Source organism: Colias philodice, chromosome 16 (assembly GCF_061535455.1).
Source record: "Colias philodice isolate Cphi_HAF_F1 chromosome 16, ilColPhil1 Martin Lab GWU primary, whole genome shotgun sequence".
Classification (NCBI taxonomy): Eukaryota; Metazoa; Arthropoda; class Insecta; order Lepidoptera; family Pieridae; genus Colias; species Colias philodice.
Genome location: NC_143101.1, coordinates 10,822,686 through 10,842,704, shown reverse-complemented (window position 1 = coordinate 10,842,704; position 20,019 = coordinate 10,822,686). Strand labels below are relative to the sequence as shown.

Genomic DNA, 20,019 nt, shown 5'->3' with positions numbered 1-20,019 from the left:
TCCATAAATTCTCAATGTTATCCACTTTCACATAACTATGTTACGTGTTAAAATCTTAGGCTATAACGTTAGCTTCTCATAATAATTATTTTTCTATTATCATGGAAGTCGCTTGTGTCAAAAATGTTTATTTTCTTATAATTTAACAGACTTGAAAAGTATATTTTAATTCTGTACTTTTTGTGTTGTTTACCTCGACTCCAGAGCTTTCGACTAAGTGAACTGATTTTGAAGAATCTTTTTTTAATATAACAACTAATTTAGCTGTCAAATTAAAAATCTTTAATTTGACCTTCTTGTTGGTCGCATTTAATTTTTGTAAAATTCTGATCATTTTAGTTTTTCGTTAAAAACTGTTATAGTTTAGTTTTTTGTTTAAAAAATAATCAGTCAGTAAAATAATAAAAAGATAAGTGTACGGAGGACGCAGGGCGGAAGCATCGTCAGCTCAAGCGCGTGTGATGCGAGACGCGAGTTGCGCTGCGGTTTTGTTTGCGTTTTGCGTCCCATTAACTCGACACGATCAACTTCGCCACTGAATCATTTCCTGTTAAACACTAAATGCTATACGCGATATCGCCACGCTGAACAAAAGTTAAGGGGAGTGCAAACGAATCCTTTATGTAAATCATAAAATATGCAAACGGTACCGAATATTATAAGATATAATTAAGATAAGATATAATGGTTAAGATATAATTTTATAATAAATATTGTTGTGAAGAAAGTAATTTTTGAGGTTATGTTAATTTTTAAAGCCTTCAGTATTTAACCCAACTTTATACTGATTGTAATTTTTTAAGTAATATAAAAGTTATCCATTCAATACAAAATGCATATTATAATCGCAAGGGTGATATTACAGATAATCTGTTAGAAAGTTATTTAAATTTTCTATTTCTATGTTGATTTGTGTATGTATTTTCAATTTAGTATTTAGGTTTAGGTTTAAAGACTTTATTACTCATAAGAACAATTTGTTCACTTAAAATGAGTTACATGCTATCTTAAATTAAATTAACTTAGTTCTCTAGTTTTAGTTATCATGCAATAATTATACAAAATAAGCATAAATTCTACTGTACTATTCTAAATTACAGTAAATGTGATTTTTAAGTAATTTTTTAAATACATTTAGACTTTTACAATTTTTTAACTTGTTTGGCAATTTATTAAACATTTGTGCTCCTTCAAAGAGTATGGTTTTTTTCCCGTAGTTAGTTCGAGTCGAGATAGGTTGAAAATTATTTTGGCTTCTCAGGTTATACTTTGTTGATTTTTTATGTAGCTGTAAGTTTGATTTTGTTGCGTTTGTTGTTATTTTTTTTATAAGGATGCATGTGGAATATGCGTAGATTTGTGAGAGTTTAAGTAATTTTGTTGATGAATAGAGTGTTTTTGTTATTTAAGTTAGTTAAGTTTATTTGGTATAGTAAATTGTATCTCTGTCGCATTGGGCATTGTCCTGTAATGACATGTGATGTTTTTGACGTGACAACGTTTTATAATTCGATAGAGCCGGCTGCACGCACGAAAAAACATGACTCATGCGGCGTTACCTCGCTCTGAGGCGTTCCATGTAAGGCTTGAAGTGCAAGCGAGAGCGCGGAACGAGCGACAAAGAAGCACAATCGGACGTTGTCACCGAACCGACGAAACCGACTTTACAGACAAACAATTTTTTAAATAAATAAATAAATAATGTCCGTTGTAAAATCAAAGTTTGTTATCGTAAACATAATAGTATTCTTCTACCATATTTTTTGAATTTACATTCACATTTACATAGAAAAAGGTAACCCTATATTGATGACCATCGGATCCTTTTGTTGTTTAACGTTATAATCAAGTTGGTTATATTATATTGTATTTAAAGTAAATTGATAGAACGCATGAATAAACCTCCCTTGATGAAGATATCGATCGCCGCTCGGCGCCGCGCGGACCTCGCCGTAATTACAATTATAAACGAGGCTATTATATACATTAAATTCATTCGCGGCGAGCGTTTCAACCTCAAAGCTATCTGCTTTTGGGAGGTACGACTTCAGGAAGTGGTCGCGCTTCGTGACTTCCGCAAACGGATACCTGACAGCCAGCTTCCGCATCTAACGGCACCCGGCTACATGTATTTCCTTACAAATATTCATTTTTATGTAGTAAATATAGAATGTAAATGTCAGGTATGAATTGAATTACGTAGATAATATTATTAATTCTTTATGATTTACAAATTGGTCATTAATACGGAAAAATAATATCGTCTTTTTTGGCAAAATTGGATAAGCTTGTAGATTCAATATGTTTGTAAAAGCAAATGCTTCAGGACAGTTTACGATGAACCTGATATTTATGGGCGCTTTGGCAGTAAAGTATAATAGTATTATGAACAAACAAAACAGGTGCGCCGCGGTTGAACGTTCAACCTCAGCCAACTGCGTCGTCTGCAACAAATAGCTACGTGGCGCAGCTAAATTACGGCGCTACGTGACTCGTAGCGTGTAGTTCGTGCGTACGATGTGATTCGTAGCACTTATCGTGCAGAGCGTAGCGCATGACTGAGCATCGCACACTCCGACCTCGTCGATGAAGTTTGTGTATTTTGCCGTAATAGCGCGAAATAAAAAGCTTCAAACAAATAACACTTAGCTGGAGCTAAAAAGCAGAGTAAATATTGGGTCACGCTCCCCTCTTCCCCGCACTTCGCTCTGAAATCGATATGAAAAGAGCACTTAGTCAATTTTAGACCATGTTTTTTATTTAAAATTCAATGGAAAAAAAAATTGCAATACAACATGCTCTTGATTATTTTTAATAATGTAGGTACTCTATTATAAAATACTATAGTGTGTGCCTCTTGTTTTTTATTTTCATTGAATACATAACTATTATTGTTTGAATTTTACATTTAATTCGATGTAAGTAATCCTTATCCGAAGTAGGTTCTTGCTCTTTAAATTTCACAAATACAATATACAGTATAATATCTGGAAAATACAAAAAGGAATAGAATATTTCCCGCTGCGCATTACTTTGAAGTGAAGCTTGTGCGGTACACATTCTATACGATGTTACAGTCTACAGACTAATTAGTTACAGAATAACTTCACATGTATTCAAAAAAGTCTCAAATGAAAGCTCGTATAAAGACTCATTTAATGGAATTTACACAAAAGCACCTTTTCAATTGAACCTTTGAGAACTAAAGATCTGAGTTTACGTGAAACGGAGTGAATTATACGTTTGTAGAAATAATTAGTATTAGTGAATGTGCCATTAAAAGGATTGAGCGAGACGCGACCGAAGTATAATTACTGGAGTGTAGCGAGCGAGCGGGGCCGCGGGCGGGCGGCGCAAACGCGGCGCCAAATTTGAACAAATCTAAATAATTAAGCCGCCGAAAGAGAGGCTTTCTACACGCCTTCATAATCCCTTAAGGTGTTAACGCACGATGCCTAATTTTAAATGAGCATATTACGTTAATTTGTCCGTTTTTGTCTTGTTAATAAAATAAAAATTAAAAACAATTAAATACGTGAAAATTGTTGAATGTTACGTCTATTACATGGGTATGTCATTACATAAAGTATTTCCTTTAGCATGAAATTCAATGTATCACACATAATTATTTAAATATTTAATAAAAAGGAAGTTGCAGCTGACGGTTAGTGTATAGCGAGCCTAAATGGTAGAAGATAAACGACGGACTGATCTGCCGGCCGCGCGGGTCGCCCGATGTCGCGACGACTGCCGTATATTTCACAAGCCGACCTGCTGGCTGGCTTATTTGTCGACAGCCCTTTGCCTCTTCAATTATGAACGACGAAATTTTGACGGACAGGATTAATTACACGCCGAAAAGACAAATCTTTGGCAGAATTGATTAATAACTTGATAAAGTAAGTTCTGGTACAGCTTCGTTTCTAATAAACGCATAACGTAAAGACACTTTTGTAATGCTTTAAAAGCAAATTAATTTATTAAGTACTAGCTTCCGCCCGCGACTCCGTCCGCGCGGATGTCGGTCTTCGCGTGGATGGTTTATTTCTCCATTTTGAGTAGGTAACTCTGACAATAACATCTTATAAATATCTATTGGACTCAAATACGGGTAGGCCTATAATAATACCCAACGTGTGTTCGCTGTTCTACAGAACAACGTCTATGGATAAAACTGAAAAATTAAGATTATTTTTTTTCTTCGTATTTTTTCAGGATAAAAAGTATCCTATTTTACGCCCAGGATAATAAGGTATAATTATACCAAGTTTCATCGAAATCGAACCGTTAGTTTTCACGTGATGTCTTCACATACAGACAGACAGACAGACAGACAAAAATTTTTTTAATCACAAATTTGGGTTTGGGTTCCAGCAACACCCCCTGCTATTTATTTTTTCAATATTTTCAATGTACAGAATTGACCCTTCTACAGATTTATATATCAAGTTAATTTAAATAGTTTTTGAATGCATATGGAATTCATGAAAACCTATTCAAAATAAAATTTTATGACGTAATATGTATGTGTGTAGCTGTATCAAACGTAACCCATATCCGAATAGGATATCAATTGGAGCTCGTATATACGCGTACATTACCAACAAAAGCGTAACGCTCGATGTAATTCGATTCCCTTCAACGAGCGCTCAGTGGGTTCTCATGTACTATATTCCCCCTCACATCTCATGAGACGCACGTGCTCTCGGGTTTTTGTTCCCACAATTAGTTACAGGCTCCATTGTCGGGTCACGCCTGATAGATGTGCTGAAACACATTTGCCTACTCCTGTACATTGTAACTGTAAGTCTGTTATAATTATTCCGTTTCTTAGCGAGTACATACATATTGTGTTTTCGACTAATTATGATACAAATTACGGTGGATGTGTTCGAAACATTAAACATACTTAATATGCATTATAAATACCTACCTACCTATATAAATTGCTATGACACGCTCAAGCGTAATCGGCTTGATAGATTTAAGTTTGAGAGGTGTCACTAAGTGGATATATAACTGCGAAAGTGATTATCAAAATTAAGGAAACAGGCACTTAGGTATGTGTATCTTACCTTCGTCATCGAAAGAAATTGTTGTGCGAGTGAGATAATTTTTTTTAAAAGGAATTGAAATTACGAATTAAATTTTGTTTATTAAGTATCTGTATTTTTAATAAACTATGAAAAATGAATTATAAAAAAGGGAGCAGTACAAAACTAGAGCGAAAATGAAAACCCTGCAACTCTACGATAAAGAATTTTAATAACATACAGCGAGTGACCCTGTCATTTCTGATGAATGTGAGTGTTTCTTGTGTCTGGCGCTTTTGCAGTAGTACAGACCATATTTTATTAAGAAAAATTGTGTTTTTGTTTAATATACTCGTAATAATTGAACGAGCTATCACAAAGCAATATGAATCGAAAAATGGTATGTCATGACAGATACATCATAATTATCAAAATACGACACTGATATTTTTAGAAGTAGATAATATGAAGAAATTTAAAAAAAGCATGCAGGGTGTCCCGCCGTCCGCCGTTTGCATACGATGCTCAATGAAAACTATGCACATTATAGACTATACAATATAGCTTAAAACAGGGTTTGTGTTTAAGAAAAATCGCTTTATTTGTCAATTTTAATCGAAATAAAGTTTCATCAAAGCATTGTATTTCGAGTGGGAGATATAAAATTGGGTGAATATCCAGATTGTAATAATATCGGTCGCTAAGCGTGTCGGCAAGTGTCGGTGACATCACGTCGGTTAGTCGGTCGGTGTGGCGGTCGGCGCGCCGCAACATCCATCACAGCAACAAGTGTCTAAGCGTGGTTATTGACTTTCAATTACTTCACAATTTATTTTACTTTTCTAATAATGTGATGTTTAAAGTATAATGTTGTATACTTTCAGTTTTTATGTAGAGCTCTACGTGGCTCTCCAATGATGTTATAGGTAAAGGGGTGTAAATAGGTTACCAACTCAACATTCGAACTTCAAAAACGGCATACTAACGCACACACAATTAAACCTCAAAGTGAGATGGTATGATTCAACTATGTATCGTGATCAAAAATATCATTGAGGTTCCAATATATTGGTATTATCAATTATTAAAGGTTTTCAAACTCGGCTAACAATCTAGATAGCTACGATATAATATTACACTTTATAAGTTTTATGATTTACGCTCAGTAAAAAAAATTAAAGTAACTGAAGCTTTTGGTTAGCAAAATGAATTACAATGCAGCTGTCATACCTGAAAAATCATGAAATGAATTGTAGCCGCGCGGCGCGGCTGTGTGTGTGTCGACAAATGGCGCCCACACATACACACACACGTACACATGAGCACACTACACACTCAAATATTTACCTGGCGATATTGAAGACGGGATGGAATCACAATGTAGACCCGTACGTGTGCTAATTGCATTTGAATATTTATTTAAAACTGAGTTAAATGATATTATAAACTCAAAAAACCTATTTCTATACATTACTTACTTACTAAGCTTACTCCTGTGGCGCTGAAACCCCGAAGTGGGTCTTGGCCTCCGAGACGAGAACTCTCCACCTTCCCCGGTCCTATATATTACTTTATTGTAATCTGTGTTGAACAGTATGCAACGGCCGGCAACGGCAAAGTGCAAAATTATTTACGGCTCTACATTCATTAATCTCTACAGTGATGATGATTATTTAGATTACATTATGGATTTTTCGTACCCACCCATCAAAATGCCAAAATCTTTTTTATAGACAGACAAACGCGCAAACCTTCACAATTATTTTTAAGGCAATATTATAAAGTGTATTATTATATTACTAAATGTAAATTCTGAGGTTTTAATTACCCACAATTTGTGCAAGTTCATATGTAGGAAATATTATTTCGATTCGCCATGGAATATCTATTGTAAAATGGAGAATGAAATTTACACGTTTAAACTTTGTACCAATTTTTTACGTAAAGGATTTATTTCACGTAGAGAGGCTTGCGTGCGGCAATCACTACAAGATAAACAAAACAAAACATAAGATTTGTTACCGTCTTTCTTCATAATGGTGTCATTATTCAGAACCCTTTAAATTGTACAAAGTAGCCGTAGAGCCTGTACTTGACCTTGTTACGAAGGTCCCCATTAGTCCCGCGGCCCAGGGCCTGCAGATCGATTGCTGCCCCGTGCTCAGCTCACTACACTAACAAGTGAGAACGCAGACAAAACGTGATTTATAAATTTTTTAACAATGCAAAGACGCGCATTCGAATCCTGCTTCGATATTGAATTTTTTTTTTCTTTAAATACACTTTGAAAGAATAGAAATTTAAACACTATAAAATTCAAATATAATATTCAAGCGTGACCTGCGAATGTCTCTCTTTATACAAGAAAACTATACCTGATAATGTGTATAGAATTTATATTTTAATGTGTATATCTACGCTTGATCTACGCATTTATAATCCAAACTTCCTTGATGTGATCTAATTGGTCAGGCATGAGTTTTGAAATTTTGTAATTAATTCATTAATGTATTCAATATTCAAGTATAATGATTAAAGCTCAGGTGCAGCTAGTGTGAGCACTGGGAAGTTTGCTGCCAAACCTTAGAGGTGCTGGGGGTGGGTGTCGCCGGCTATACACTGGCGTAATCCGCTCCATGGCCCTCTACGGGGCCCCCATCTGGGCAGACACCCTGAGCGCCCGTACCAGACCCCTCTTGCGGAGGCCGCAGCGGGTCATGGCGCTCAGGGTAGTTAGGGCATACCGCACGGTGTCTTTTGAGGCTGCCTGCGTAATGGCCGGAACGCCGCCATGGGATCTGGACGCCGAGATGCTAGCGGACGTGTATCGCCGCGTCTCGGCGTCTAGGTCACATGGGGTGAATCCTTCCTACGAGGAAGTAGAGGAGTGGAGGGTCGAGGCTGCCGAGCGGCGGTTCCGGGAGTGGGAACGCCGGCTCGAGGAGCCCAGCGCGGGTGAGAGGACGGTTGCGGCCATACGTCCAGTCCTCCAAGAGTGGTGCGACAGGCGGCACGGGGCCATAACCTTCCGCCTTACGCAGATACTGTCCGGGCACGGCTGCTTCGGGCGGTACCTGTGTAAAGTCGCGAGGAGGGAGCCCAGCATGGTCTGCCACTGGTGTGCCTGCCCGGAGGACACGGCAGATCACACTCTTGCCGTGTGTCCCGCGTGGGCCGAGCCCCGTGCTCGCTTAGTCGCGATAATTGGGCCGGATCTCTCTCTACCCTCCGTTGTTCGTGCAATGGTGGATGGCGACAGATCCTGGCGTGCGGTGATCGCGTTCTCGGAGAGCGTGATCTCGCAGAAAGAGGAGGCAGAGCGGGTGCGCGAGAGGGATCCTCACGCGGACCCGATCCGGCGCAGACGTCTTATTGGGCGTCGTCGCCGTGTTGCGGCCGCTTTACACGGTCGCAACGTGCCTCCTTGACGAAGGGCGCCGGGCGGTGGAACGGGGAATGTAATCCATCGTCCGGTGCGGTGAGGTGGCTTGAGACGTGTTCCGCTCATGCCGCCAACGGGAGGGAAGAGCAGGCAAACTACCTTTCCTGTTCTTGGCTTGCGCCTGGCCTGGAGATGGGCTGCCGCCGAGGGGGTCGCGGAAGAATTCCAACAAATACCCGCGGCCCCATCATTAAAGCGGCTCGACGGAACACAGTGGGGTTTTAGTCGGTAAGAATCCGACATAACCCACGGCTCCTTCCCCGGGGGCCGTGGGTATCTTTGGAAGATTTCCCCACTATAAAAAAAAAAAAAAAAAAAAAAAAAAAAAAAAAAAAAGGTGCAGCTAGTGTGCGTTGTTATAAATGGCTGATAGTTTTGTTTTAATATCCAGTAGCCACCTGTCGACGTCTGTATAATACAATAATGTAAGGATTTTAACAATAATAATAATTAATGACGACATGTATCGATACCAGAGACAATAAACTATGCATCCATTATAAGTATTCCTTCGTCACCCCACCACCACCTTACAATACAAAGTTCTTTTTGAACCATAATAACATTTTTCACATGAATATGTAAAAAAAAACTTAAACTAGGTCGAGCTATCAATATTAAATTCGAACTTTTATTAACAGATACATTTCACAATGATCGTAATATTTTAATTTAAAATATAATTAGTGATTTATAATAGAAATATTTTTGAATTAATTAAAACCGCGGCTATATCATCGAGTTTTCTTAATATAAAATGACTGACCCAGTTATCAGCGGAGCTTTTCAGTGGAAAATCAAAAGCCACAATCGGACCTAATTTGTTATACATATAGTGAAAACTTTAGAGGCAAATAATGTCTGAAAAACCATTGGGTATATCATATTATACAAATCGCTTTTACACTAGTAAAATAATAATGTATCATATTTAATTCAATTTTCATTTAACTAAAACAGTTTATAATGCGAGTAAATCCGTCTCGCTTGGAGGCATAAAGCTCAGTGTTTCACGCCGACAGAGCCGCGCACGAGACGCCTAACGCCTTGTCAGCAAAAGTGCACTTTACGTGTACGTGTACAAACATTACATTGGAAACTTCGTTACCTGATCACAGTTGCTTGAGCCATTTCCGTAGATATCGACTTTACAAATAAAACACTTTACAAGGTGTATAAAATGTGTTTTATTTATTTATGTTTAATCTGACTTGTACATAAAAGATTGCTGCTCTATTAATTGCAGTGTCCCTACAATTTGTTATAAATCTATACAAACATTATTTATCTATTTATATGAAAAATATATTTGGTCTCTAATTATATGTAAAAAGATAAAGTTGAAGTAAAAGTGATGTCTGATAGCTCCTATATAACTTTGGAAAATTTTAAAGATGTGACTAAAGAGGAATCCCCATTTCCATTTCATTGAACTTCAATTTCTACCTCACGCTAAACTAGACCTTTTCTAGGATACAACCCTCAAGTGTTTCCCTTAAATATTCATAAAAGCTCGGTTCATTACTTTTTTCTTGATGTTATTACCATACAGATTCCTTTAAAATTCAGTAAATAGTGGAAATCAGCACAACACAATATTATAATGTCAGGCGTTGCGGCACTGCGCGGGGAGGAGCGGAGTGAGGGGGACGCGGCGGGGGAGGGGGAGGCTGCTCGATCGCTTAATGCGACTTTTATTTTTATCGAAACTCCGCTCATTTGAATTACTTTATTGTGTAAAGTTTAAATTGAGTTCTCTTTATTTTTATTTCTCGCGTTTTATCTACACTTCTACGATTTGCATCACGCTTGTCCCCTTTTCTGTACGAGTAATCGCTGATCAACAATTCCTATTCTTGTACTTAATTCAATTGTTTATTCTAGTTGCAGCTGTACGATAAATCTTCTGTTGAATGTACAAATTTTCTTTATACATTGTAACTGAGACTACACTTACATGAATGGCAAAAATTTACATAATACAACTAATTATTTAAAGTTTAGGTAGTATATAAATAAAGTTTATAACGAAAATATTATCATGTAGTGTAGCAACTATACAGGTAACATTCGACGCGCGGAGGCAGCCACGCATTTCCCCGGAGGCGGCAGGCTACAGGCTGCAAGCTGCAAGCTGCCGGCTGCTCGACGCTTGTGCTGTTCATGCATTTGTTCTTTCATGGAGAGTTATATATTCGAACGCGGTATATTATGAGTAGAGTTGTGATATATTTAAAGGAATTTTAGTAAGGTTGTATAAAATAGTTCTAAACTTAGACTGTGTTATAAAATAGTTGTGTTAGTCTTAAATTTTCAATGCAAATGCCCGTGTTCTTTGCTAGTAATGGCACTAATGGTAGCTAAATAAGCTTATTCAGAAGAAAACTTTTGAAATACGTTTACTTTATTATTCCTTAGTACACACGTGATTATAATATAACGTAGGATTCAGTTAAAAGTAAAGAATTTTACAATGACTCATGAAAATGCTATGTGCGCAATTGTTATGTATACGAATACAAGTTTATTTCCACCACGTCTGCTGAGGTCTTAGTTATAGTTATATATTCTTTATTGCACACAAATTTTTAATTTTACAATACAAGGATATCAGAAGCAATTGGCGGCTTTATTGCTAAACAGCAATTTCTTCCAAGCAACCAGTACCAAGCATGAAATATACAGTTGCAAATATGGGAAGATAGTGTACACATAAAGCAAATAAATTAATACAAAAACATTCAAATCAAAATAAACAAAAAAAAACAAACAATATTAAAAACACTAAAAATAAAACACAAAAAGAAAAACAGCACAGAAAATTAGCAGGTTTGCAAATAATGATTCTTTACCATATTTTTAAAAGACTCAAGCGATTGAGCTTTCCTAATGCTGGTGGGTAGATCATTCCAAAGTTGCACAGCTTTAACAGTAAAAGAAGCGTTATAAAATTTAGTTGAGTGAACAGGAACACTTAGCATTAGGTTATCATTAGAACGTAGGTTCAAACTCCTGGCAGATAAAAATTCAAAGTTATCTTTTAAATAGCAAGGAATACGAGGATCAAATAGTATGCAGTATAGGAGCGAGAGGACATGAGCATTGCGGCGGTGGCGGATGGGTAGCCATTTAAGTTGCTTCCGAAATGCTGAGACATGGTCAAATTTTCTCAACCCAAAAACGAAACGCAGGGCAAGGTTCTGCAAACGTTCGATTTTATCGAGTTGCTCCTGGGTTAGGTTGGAAAAACACACATCAGCATAGTCCAGAATGGGCAGCATTAAGGTCTGAGCAAGCATAACTTTGGTGGGAATAGGCAAAAAATTGCGCAGCCTTCTTAAACTAGATGCTGTCCAAAATATTTTTTTACTGATGTTTTTTAACTGCACTGACCATGACAGAGTTTCGTCCATATATAAGCCCAAGTTTTTAACCGATTTTCGGTAAGGCACGACGACGCCATCAATATAGATAGGTGGTAAGGTAGTCCAGTTGATTCTAGCCACCAGACTCTGACTACCAATAATGATGGCTTGTGATTTTAATGGGTTTAATTTGAGACCATGGGATACACTCCAATCATACACCTTATTTAGATTGTTGTTTATATCATTAATGGCAGTGTTAATATCAGCTAAAGGCGACTGTGTATATATTTGAAGGTCGTCTGCATAAAGATGATAAAGGGAAGTTAGGTGAGGAGTTAAAAAATTAATAAATACAGCAAACAGAATTGGAGAGAGCACACCACCTTGTGGCACGCCAGCAGATATGTTGCGCCAGGTTAAAAAGAATTATCAACAAGAATACGTTGCTGGCGGCCAGCCAAGTAACTCTGAAACCATCCAAGAACATTGGGAGATAGGTTTATGGAACGAAGCATGCCTAACAATAAATCAAAATCCACTGTATTGAAGGCATTACTAAAATCTAAAAGTATAAGGACTGTGAGCATCCTGTTGTCCATACCCCAGCGTATGTCATCTGTGATTTTAAGAAGAGCAGTAGTCGTACTATGACCGGGGCGGAAACCGGATTGAAAGGGATCAAGGAGGGAATTTTTATTAAGAAAGAGACTGAGCTGTTGTTGGATAAGGCGTTCTAGGATTTTGGAGAGAAAGGGTAGGATAGAAATAGGCCGATAGTCCGATAAGGAGTTAGGAGTATTTATTTTAGGAAGAGGGATAACATTAGCCTTTTTCCACATATGAGGAAAAACACTAGATGAGATAGAGGAATTAAGGATGTGGGTTATGATAGGAATGACTATGTCTAGGATTGGAACGATCATTTTACGACTAATGCCATCCACACCGACAGAGTTTGAGGTAATGGACAATACAGTTTTCTCAACTTCAGTGACAGAGAAAGAACGAAAATTAAATGGTGGGAAATTAGGAGGGGGCAAAGAAGATAAATAGCTTAAGGTTTTAGTTTTTATATTTACATCCAAAGAACAGACTGAAGTAAAGTGCTGGTTTAATGATTCTAGAGAAATATCTTTAGATAACTTACAATTACTATCCTTACCCACTCCCAATGATTTCAGAAATTTCCAGAGCCTGGCAGGATCACCGTTTTCAACAGAGGTGTGTATGTGACGCCTTTGTGCATCTCTACAAGCTGTGTTACATTTATTACGGATTATTTTGTATTTGTCTCGATTGCTATCTGACGGCTTCATCTTATAACGAGCCTTGGACATATTCTTCTTATGCAGCTTTTAAATCGTCAGTGAGCCAGGGAGCAGGAAGGTGTTTAATTTTGACTGGTCTTATAGGAGCGTGAACATCATATAAATTAACCATAAAATTGTTAAATATTGAGACTTTATCTTCAACAGATTCAGCCTTCAGTAAAACATCCCAATCGATTTTTGAAGCATCATTGCGGAGACAATTTATATCCATTCCACCAAAATTACGCTGCATCAGAATTTTATGCTTTAATTTAGGAAGGCGGAGTCGAAAGGATAGGTAAAGAAGGTCATGGTTTGAAAAAGCATCCGCAGCACACTGACCATGCTTAACAACATATGTAGGAGAAGAGGTAAGGATGAGGTCGAGTAAGGAAGGTATACAATTTGGGATAATGTGCGTAGCATTAAGAGGGAGCAAGTGGAGGTTGCAAGCATCTACCAAGGTTTGTAGTTTTTTAGATCGAGTATCATTTTTTAACATGCAAGTATTGAAATCTCCCATACAGATTATGTGCTTGTAAATAGAAGATGCATTTTCTAGGATAGTTTCTAAGGACGAGAAATAATTTACATTGAGAGAAGGACTGTAGAATACTCCGAGTAGTAATTTAGTTGAGTTTACGCTAATCTCTATGATGAGGTGCTCAGCGGCGTCCGCAGGTGGGGGTTGTGGCGACATACTAACTATAGAGAAGGGAATGCAGTCAGAAAGATAAATGGCGACACCTCCCCCACCACGGCCCACTCTATCGTTGCGGATTAAATTATACCCAGGCAAGGAATATGAGGATGATGATAGGCAAGGTTTTAGCCACGATTCTGAAACCAGAATTGCGCTGATAACTTTTGAATCAAAAGATGAAAGAAGGTCAGGGAAATGTGCTGGGATACTTTGAGCATTAATATGCACAATATTTAAATTTTTAAGACAATCATGGAAATGGGAAAAAAGGGTTTTTTCAAGGGAGGGAAAGGAAGTACTACAAAAACTATTTTCATCGCTACTACTATTTGAAGATGCCGAATAAAAGATATCACTATTTGCACTGCAGTTAGACATAAAAAAGTAACCAGTTACAATTACTTATAGTTATAAGCACAAAATAAGCTAAACCAGTAATACCAATACCAATACTACCAGCAATATAAGCAAATACAGCAAATAAAAAACAAAGAATAAAAATAAAAAAAATACATTAGAGTTACATACAAAGCCAACGAGAAAAAAAAGAAGAAAAGAAATAGATTAAAATAAACATTACATCCAAAATATTTTTAGGTAACTAACAAGGACTAAGAACTAATTTCCTAAACAAATTTTTAAGTATAATAAACCTGAATGCCAAGGAGCTAGGCCGAACAATGTACCTCAAATGTCAAAAGGACATAAAATATGACAGGTGTCGACAGCTGTCATAATAATTGTTTACATTACCTACAAAGTTTTGTCAATATTTATGAAACTTGATATTACAAAAAATGCATAATAATTACAAAACGACGGTACTCACAAGTGGCATTAACTTTTATTATATTAAGCGTGGGTGACTACTAAATATGTTAACCAATAACCACAAAGTGATTTAATATGAATATTATAATCACATAACAACATACAAAACATACATTGGAGACAAAAGGCACATAGGTAGGAAAGATGAATTAATTTTAAGAACCAGTGAATTGTTACAAACACAGTTACAAACATATAGGTAAAAACAGAAAGCAAGAATTCATTACACACTAAACACAGACGGAGGACAAATAGTTAATAAAAAGATAAATACATACAAGATATACCGCTTATTGTTTCTTAGTGCATCGCTTTGGCCTGGCATTCTGTGAAACATGGGCTTCTTTGACACCACCACTAGCTTGTGAAGTCAGATCAGACTCCAACTCCGAGTTAGTTTGAGGAATGGCATTCAGATCAGATAAACAAGTTACTTGCCGCTTCACACCTTTGGAATCTAACACAATCACAAGGCCATCTCTAGTCCAGCATTTATTAATCCCAAACTGTTTACGAGCAGCAAGGAATGCTTCATGCCACTGCTTGGTGAGGAACTCTGAGATTGTAATTCCAGTAGATTTTAATGCAGTTTTACCGTACCAGAGTTTATTTTTAGTAGATAAATCACTTAGCTTTACAAGAATAGGCCTTGGTTTGTCCAAACTCGTGCGTCCAATGCGATGGCATCTGTTTATGTTATTTGTGCTGAAGTCAGTTATTTTAAGATTTGAACGAACAAACTGCACCAGTAACTCAGATGTATCCTCTTGATTGTCTTCAGGCAACCCATGAATTAGGAGTATTTTCTTTCTACTTCTAGTTTCCTGATGATCATATAGTTTGAAGAGAAGGTTGACTTGAGCATGAAGTTGTTTCAAGGTAGACAGAACAAAATTCCGAAATTCGGAAAATTCTGATACCAAGCTGGGGTTTGCATTGCAAGCTGGTGACACTTTGTTTCCTTTCAAAGTGTTTTCAAATTCAGCCATCCGGGTGGTGAACATAGTTGTCATGCTGTCTAATGACTGTTGAAGAGAATCCATTGTGGTGATTTATTGAATATGCTGTTATTGCAGGGAGTGAATGTTGTATTTATATTGCTGGTATGTACTACACACTAGTTAATCATTTAAATCAAACTTAACTTGTTTAAAATGTATTTAAATTAATAAAAATTTATAAGAGCGCAACTTTTACGTGTTGACGTGTACACATCTACCCGCGAAAAAAAAGTCTTGTGAGACGTGACGCTCCCCACGAGCCTATAACCACCTCTAACACACCTATAATATCTCGTTGACATTCAAACATCATGGCGAATTGTTTGCCTGTCAAATGTTACGCATAAGATTCGTCCTGAAGGTGTAGGCGCGCGGGGCGGAGATGCGGGGTGCGGGGAGTGGGGAGAGGTGAGCTTCGCAGATTAAAAATATTTTTGTAGACCAAGTTGTAGACATATTAAATCATCCGAGAGTTGTCACGAACAACAGAACGCGTGTTTAGGGTGACGTTTGGAGACATTGTCGATGGCAGTGACGGGAGGTAACAGCCTTCCTAACTTTGATGGGAACATATTATTTTTGTTAGTGATGCATTGTGTTACATTTTCTTGGTATTGATTGGTCGCAAACTGTTATTTTTAGTTTATCATATTTGGCAATCATATATACGGTACTAGATTTCCGCCCGCGGCTTCGCCCGCGTTTTCAAAGGAAAACCCGTATAGTTCCCGTTCCCGTGGGATTTCCGGGATAAAACCTACCGTATGTGCCAATCCAAGTTACCTTCTATATGTGTGCTAAATTTCATTGTAATCGGTTCAGTAGTATTTGCGTGAAAGAGTAACAAACACACACACACACACACACATCCTCACAAACTTTCGCATTTATAATATTAGTAAGATTAAAACTGCTTTTTACATTACCTCTGATTAATTTTTTTTAATTTATCTATCAAATTAAATACTTAATTAAATAAATAATAATATTACCTTCCAATCGCCTAAGAACGGTTTAGAGAATCAACGAATTATTTCTGAGAAACACGAACTACCATGTTTAAATATAAATTTCTAGTTGAATCGTTTCTATCGCCTTTGTATTTTATCATAATTTATCACTTGAAATTTTCCCCACAAAGAGAAATTTTCCTGACGTATAGAAATTCTCCTGTCTTATCGAAATTTTCCCGACTTATGGATTTTTCCAGACTTATAGAAATTTTTGCGGCAAAGAGAAATTTTCCTCACGCATAGAAATTTTCCTAGAATTTTTCCTAGCGTAAAGAAATTTTCCTGGTGTATACAATTTTTCCTGACTTATACAAATTTTCCTGGCTTATAGAAATTTTCCCGACTTATGTAATTTTTCCTGACGTATATAAATTTTCCTGGCGTAAAGAAATTTTCCTGGCGTATACAATTTTTCCTGACTTATACATTTTCCTGACTTATTGAAATTTTCCTGGCTTATAGAAATTTTCCTCACGTATAAAAATTTTCCGCTTATAGAAATTTTCCTTATGGAAATTTTCCAGCTTATAGAAATTTTCCTGACTTATGGAAATTTTCCTGACATACAAATTTTCCTGGCGTATAGAAATTTTCCCGACTTATGGAAATTTTCATGGCGTATAGAAATTTTCCTGGCTTATAAACATTTCCTGACTTATACAAATTTTCCTGACGTATAGAAATTTTCGTGGATTATAAACATTTTCCTGACCTATACAAATTTTCCTGACGTATAGAAATTTTCCTTGTTTATAGAAATTTTCCTGGCGTATAGAAATTTTCCCGACTTATCGAAATTTTCCTGGCGTATAGAAATTTTCCTGGCTTATAAACATTTCCCTGACAAACAAATTTTCCTGACGTATAGAAATTTTCCTGACTTATGGAAATTTTCCTGTCGTATAGAAATTTTCCTGGCTTATAAACATTTTCCTGACTTATAAAAATTTTCCTGATGTATAGAAATTTTCGTGGATTATAAACATTTTCCTGACTTATAAAAATTTTCCTGACGTATAGAAATTTTCCTTTCTTATGGAAATTTTCCAGCTTATAGAAATTTTCCCGACTTATGGAAAATTTCCTGATTTATAGAATTTTTTCCTGACTTATCGTAATTTTTCTGTCAATCGAAATTTCCCTAACTATTGTTAAAAGCATTTTTCTAATCTTCCTAAAATTTGAAATGTTTACGACTGATTAAAGTACTACCAACCACCCACCTATTCCCACCCACATCCCGTACGCTATGCTCTCTATCCACAGGCCGCGCGTGCGCAGAATGGCTCAGTATCTGCATAGCTAGCGAACGTATAAACTCGCCCGGTCGTTGGGCGCTTTCACCAGGGCCCTGGAATTATGGAATTATTATTAATTTCATGAACAATATCATCATCATCATTTTTATTGAAAACAATATTCATATATTTTTCTTTGCCCGCGGATTCCCCTGATGTTAAATTCGCAATAGTATGAGTCGTTTCACCGCTGTCAAAAGTTACCCATGGCCATGTCACATTAAAACGAATAAACACACTTTCGCATTTATAATACATATTACTAGAGCTCCGCCCCGGCTTCGCCCGTGGTACATATTTCGCAATAAAAGGTAGCCTATGTCCTTTCTCGGGTATCAAAATATCTCCGTACCAAATTTCATGCAAATTGGTTTAGTAGTTTAGGCGTGATTGAGTAACAGACAGACAGACAGAGTTACTTTCGCATTTATAATATTAAGTATGGATTAGCATTGAATTTGTAAATGAATATATATATAACTAGCAATGCCCTGCGGTTTCACCCGCATACTGCATAGATAGCGATATCGTTACAGTGAAAAGTCTACTATAGGTCGGACTATAGGTTTAATTTTTAATCACATGAAAATCACCTTTACCCCGTCCCGCACTACGGCCTTTTTTTTTGTTTTAGAGGGGAAATCTTTCATAGATACCCACGGAGGGGCCGTGGGTTATGTCGGATTCTTACCGACCAAAACCCCACTGTGTTCCGTCAAGACGCATATTGGTAGAATTCCTCCGCACTACGGCCTTCATTTCGCACACGACTGCCAATGAGGTAACATTCAATAAGTCATAACAAATAACATGTTAAGACTAACCTGTTACCTGCTCGAACAGTATACCTACTATTTTCTGTAGATTGACACTTTTAAAAATTCGTTATATCTTTTGAATGGAATATCCAATTCTTTTCATTTAAAAAGTATTTTGCTGGTATTGAAACAGTCTATAATAAAACATCATTTAATGGGATAATGATTAATATGTGTGTATGGATAACATGGTTTGATTACTGTCGGCACTTCTATTTACTTTGAAAACGTAAAAAAGTTGTTGTAGTAACGTAACTACTGAAGATGGACATATGGTATCGCGGACTTTCTTGTAGATATTGATCCATTCTATAATACCGTAGAACATTTTTTTGTTCTATCTTCAATAGATTCCGCAGCGCACGCGTCGACAGAAGTTTTATTGAGGATTTTTTTACACCTTGGGTTACATTATTGCATTTTTGGTAAGGATCTCTAATTTTTTTCAAAATGCAATATAGCCTATGTTGCTCAGTAAAGATGCAGCTTTCTAATGGTGAAAGAATTTTTGAAATCGGTCCAGTAGTTTAGGCGTGAAAACCATACATACATACATACATACATACATACTTACAAACTTTTCCTCTTTATAATATTAGTATAGATATATTCTTATTGTTAAGTATTAATATTTTTCTTTCTTAATCTGAATGCATTTAAATTAAAGAAAATCGTGTTATTTACACTTGCCTCAACTTGCCGTTTGTACACACCGCAGCTGCTAAACGTTTCCACGGTTTCTTAGGTCCACTTCTTTACAACAAAATCAATAAAATCTTAAACATTCGCAATTTGACATTAACTGAACTGAAAAACAAACTAACAAACTTATTACTTACCTTCTCTTACGGGGAAACTGAAGATTTTCTGAAAGCGCAAGTATAACACTTTAAAATAACCGCATATCATAATTTTATTAATTACACATACACACACACACACACATACACACACACACACGCACACACTCTTACTCGCACTCACACTCAAATACTCATACACACACATTGCATGCCTGAAATTTGAATGTTTTTAATTCCGGTCTTTGTATTTTTTTATTTTTTGTTTTTGTACATTTTTTATACATTTATAGTGTAGTGAAATTTAAATTTGTATAGACTATACCTAGTACAATACTAGCTATGGTAAGTAGGTATATTGTGGAAGGCGTCGGTCGTCTCTAGCACAGGTTTATACCTAGT

General features: G+C 36.6%; 1 protein-coding gene across 1 annotated transcript; it reads right to left on the bottom strand.

Moving 5' to 3' along the window:
• Positions 1 to 14,534: 14,534 nt before the first annotated feature.
• On the bottom strand, positions 14,535 to 15,893 carry LOC149481975 (uncharacterized). The gene has a single exon (XM_089704953.1). The coding sequence runs from the start codon at positions 15,728 to 15,730 to the stop codon at positions 14,978 to 14,980; it is 753 nt and encodes a 250-aa protein (XP_089561079.1). The 5' UTR covers positions 15,731 to 15,893; the 3' UTR covers positions 14,535 to 14,977.
• Positions 15,894 to 20,019: the final 4,126 nt, after the last annotated feature.

Coding starts and splice junctions, on each gene's coding strand:
- LOC149481975 (XM_089704953.1), bottom strand. CDS start 15,730: ATGGATTCTCTTCAACAGTCATTAGACAGCATGACAACTATGTTCACC.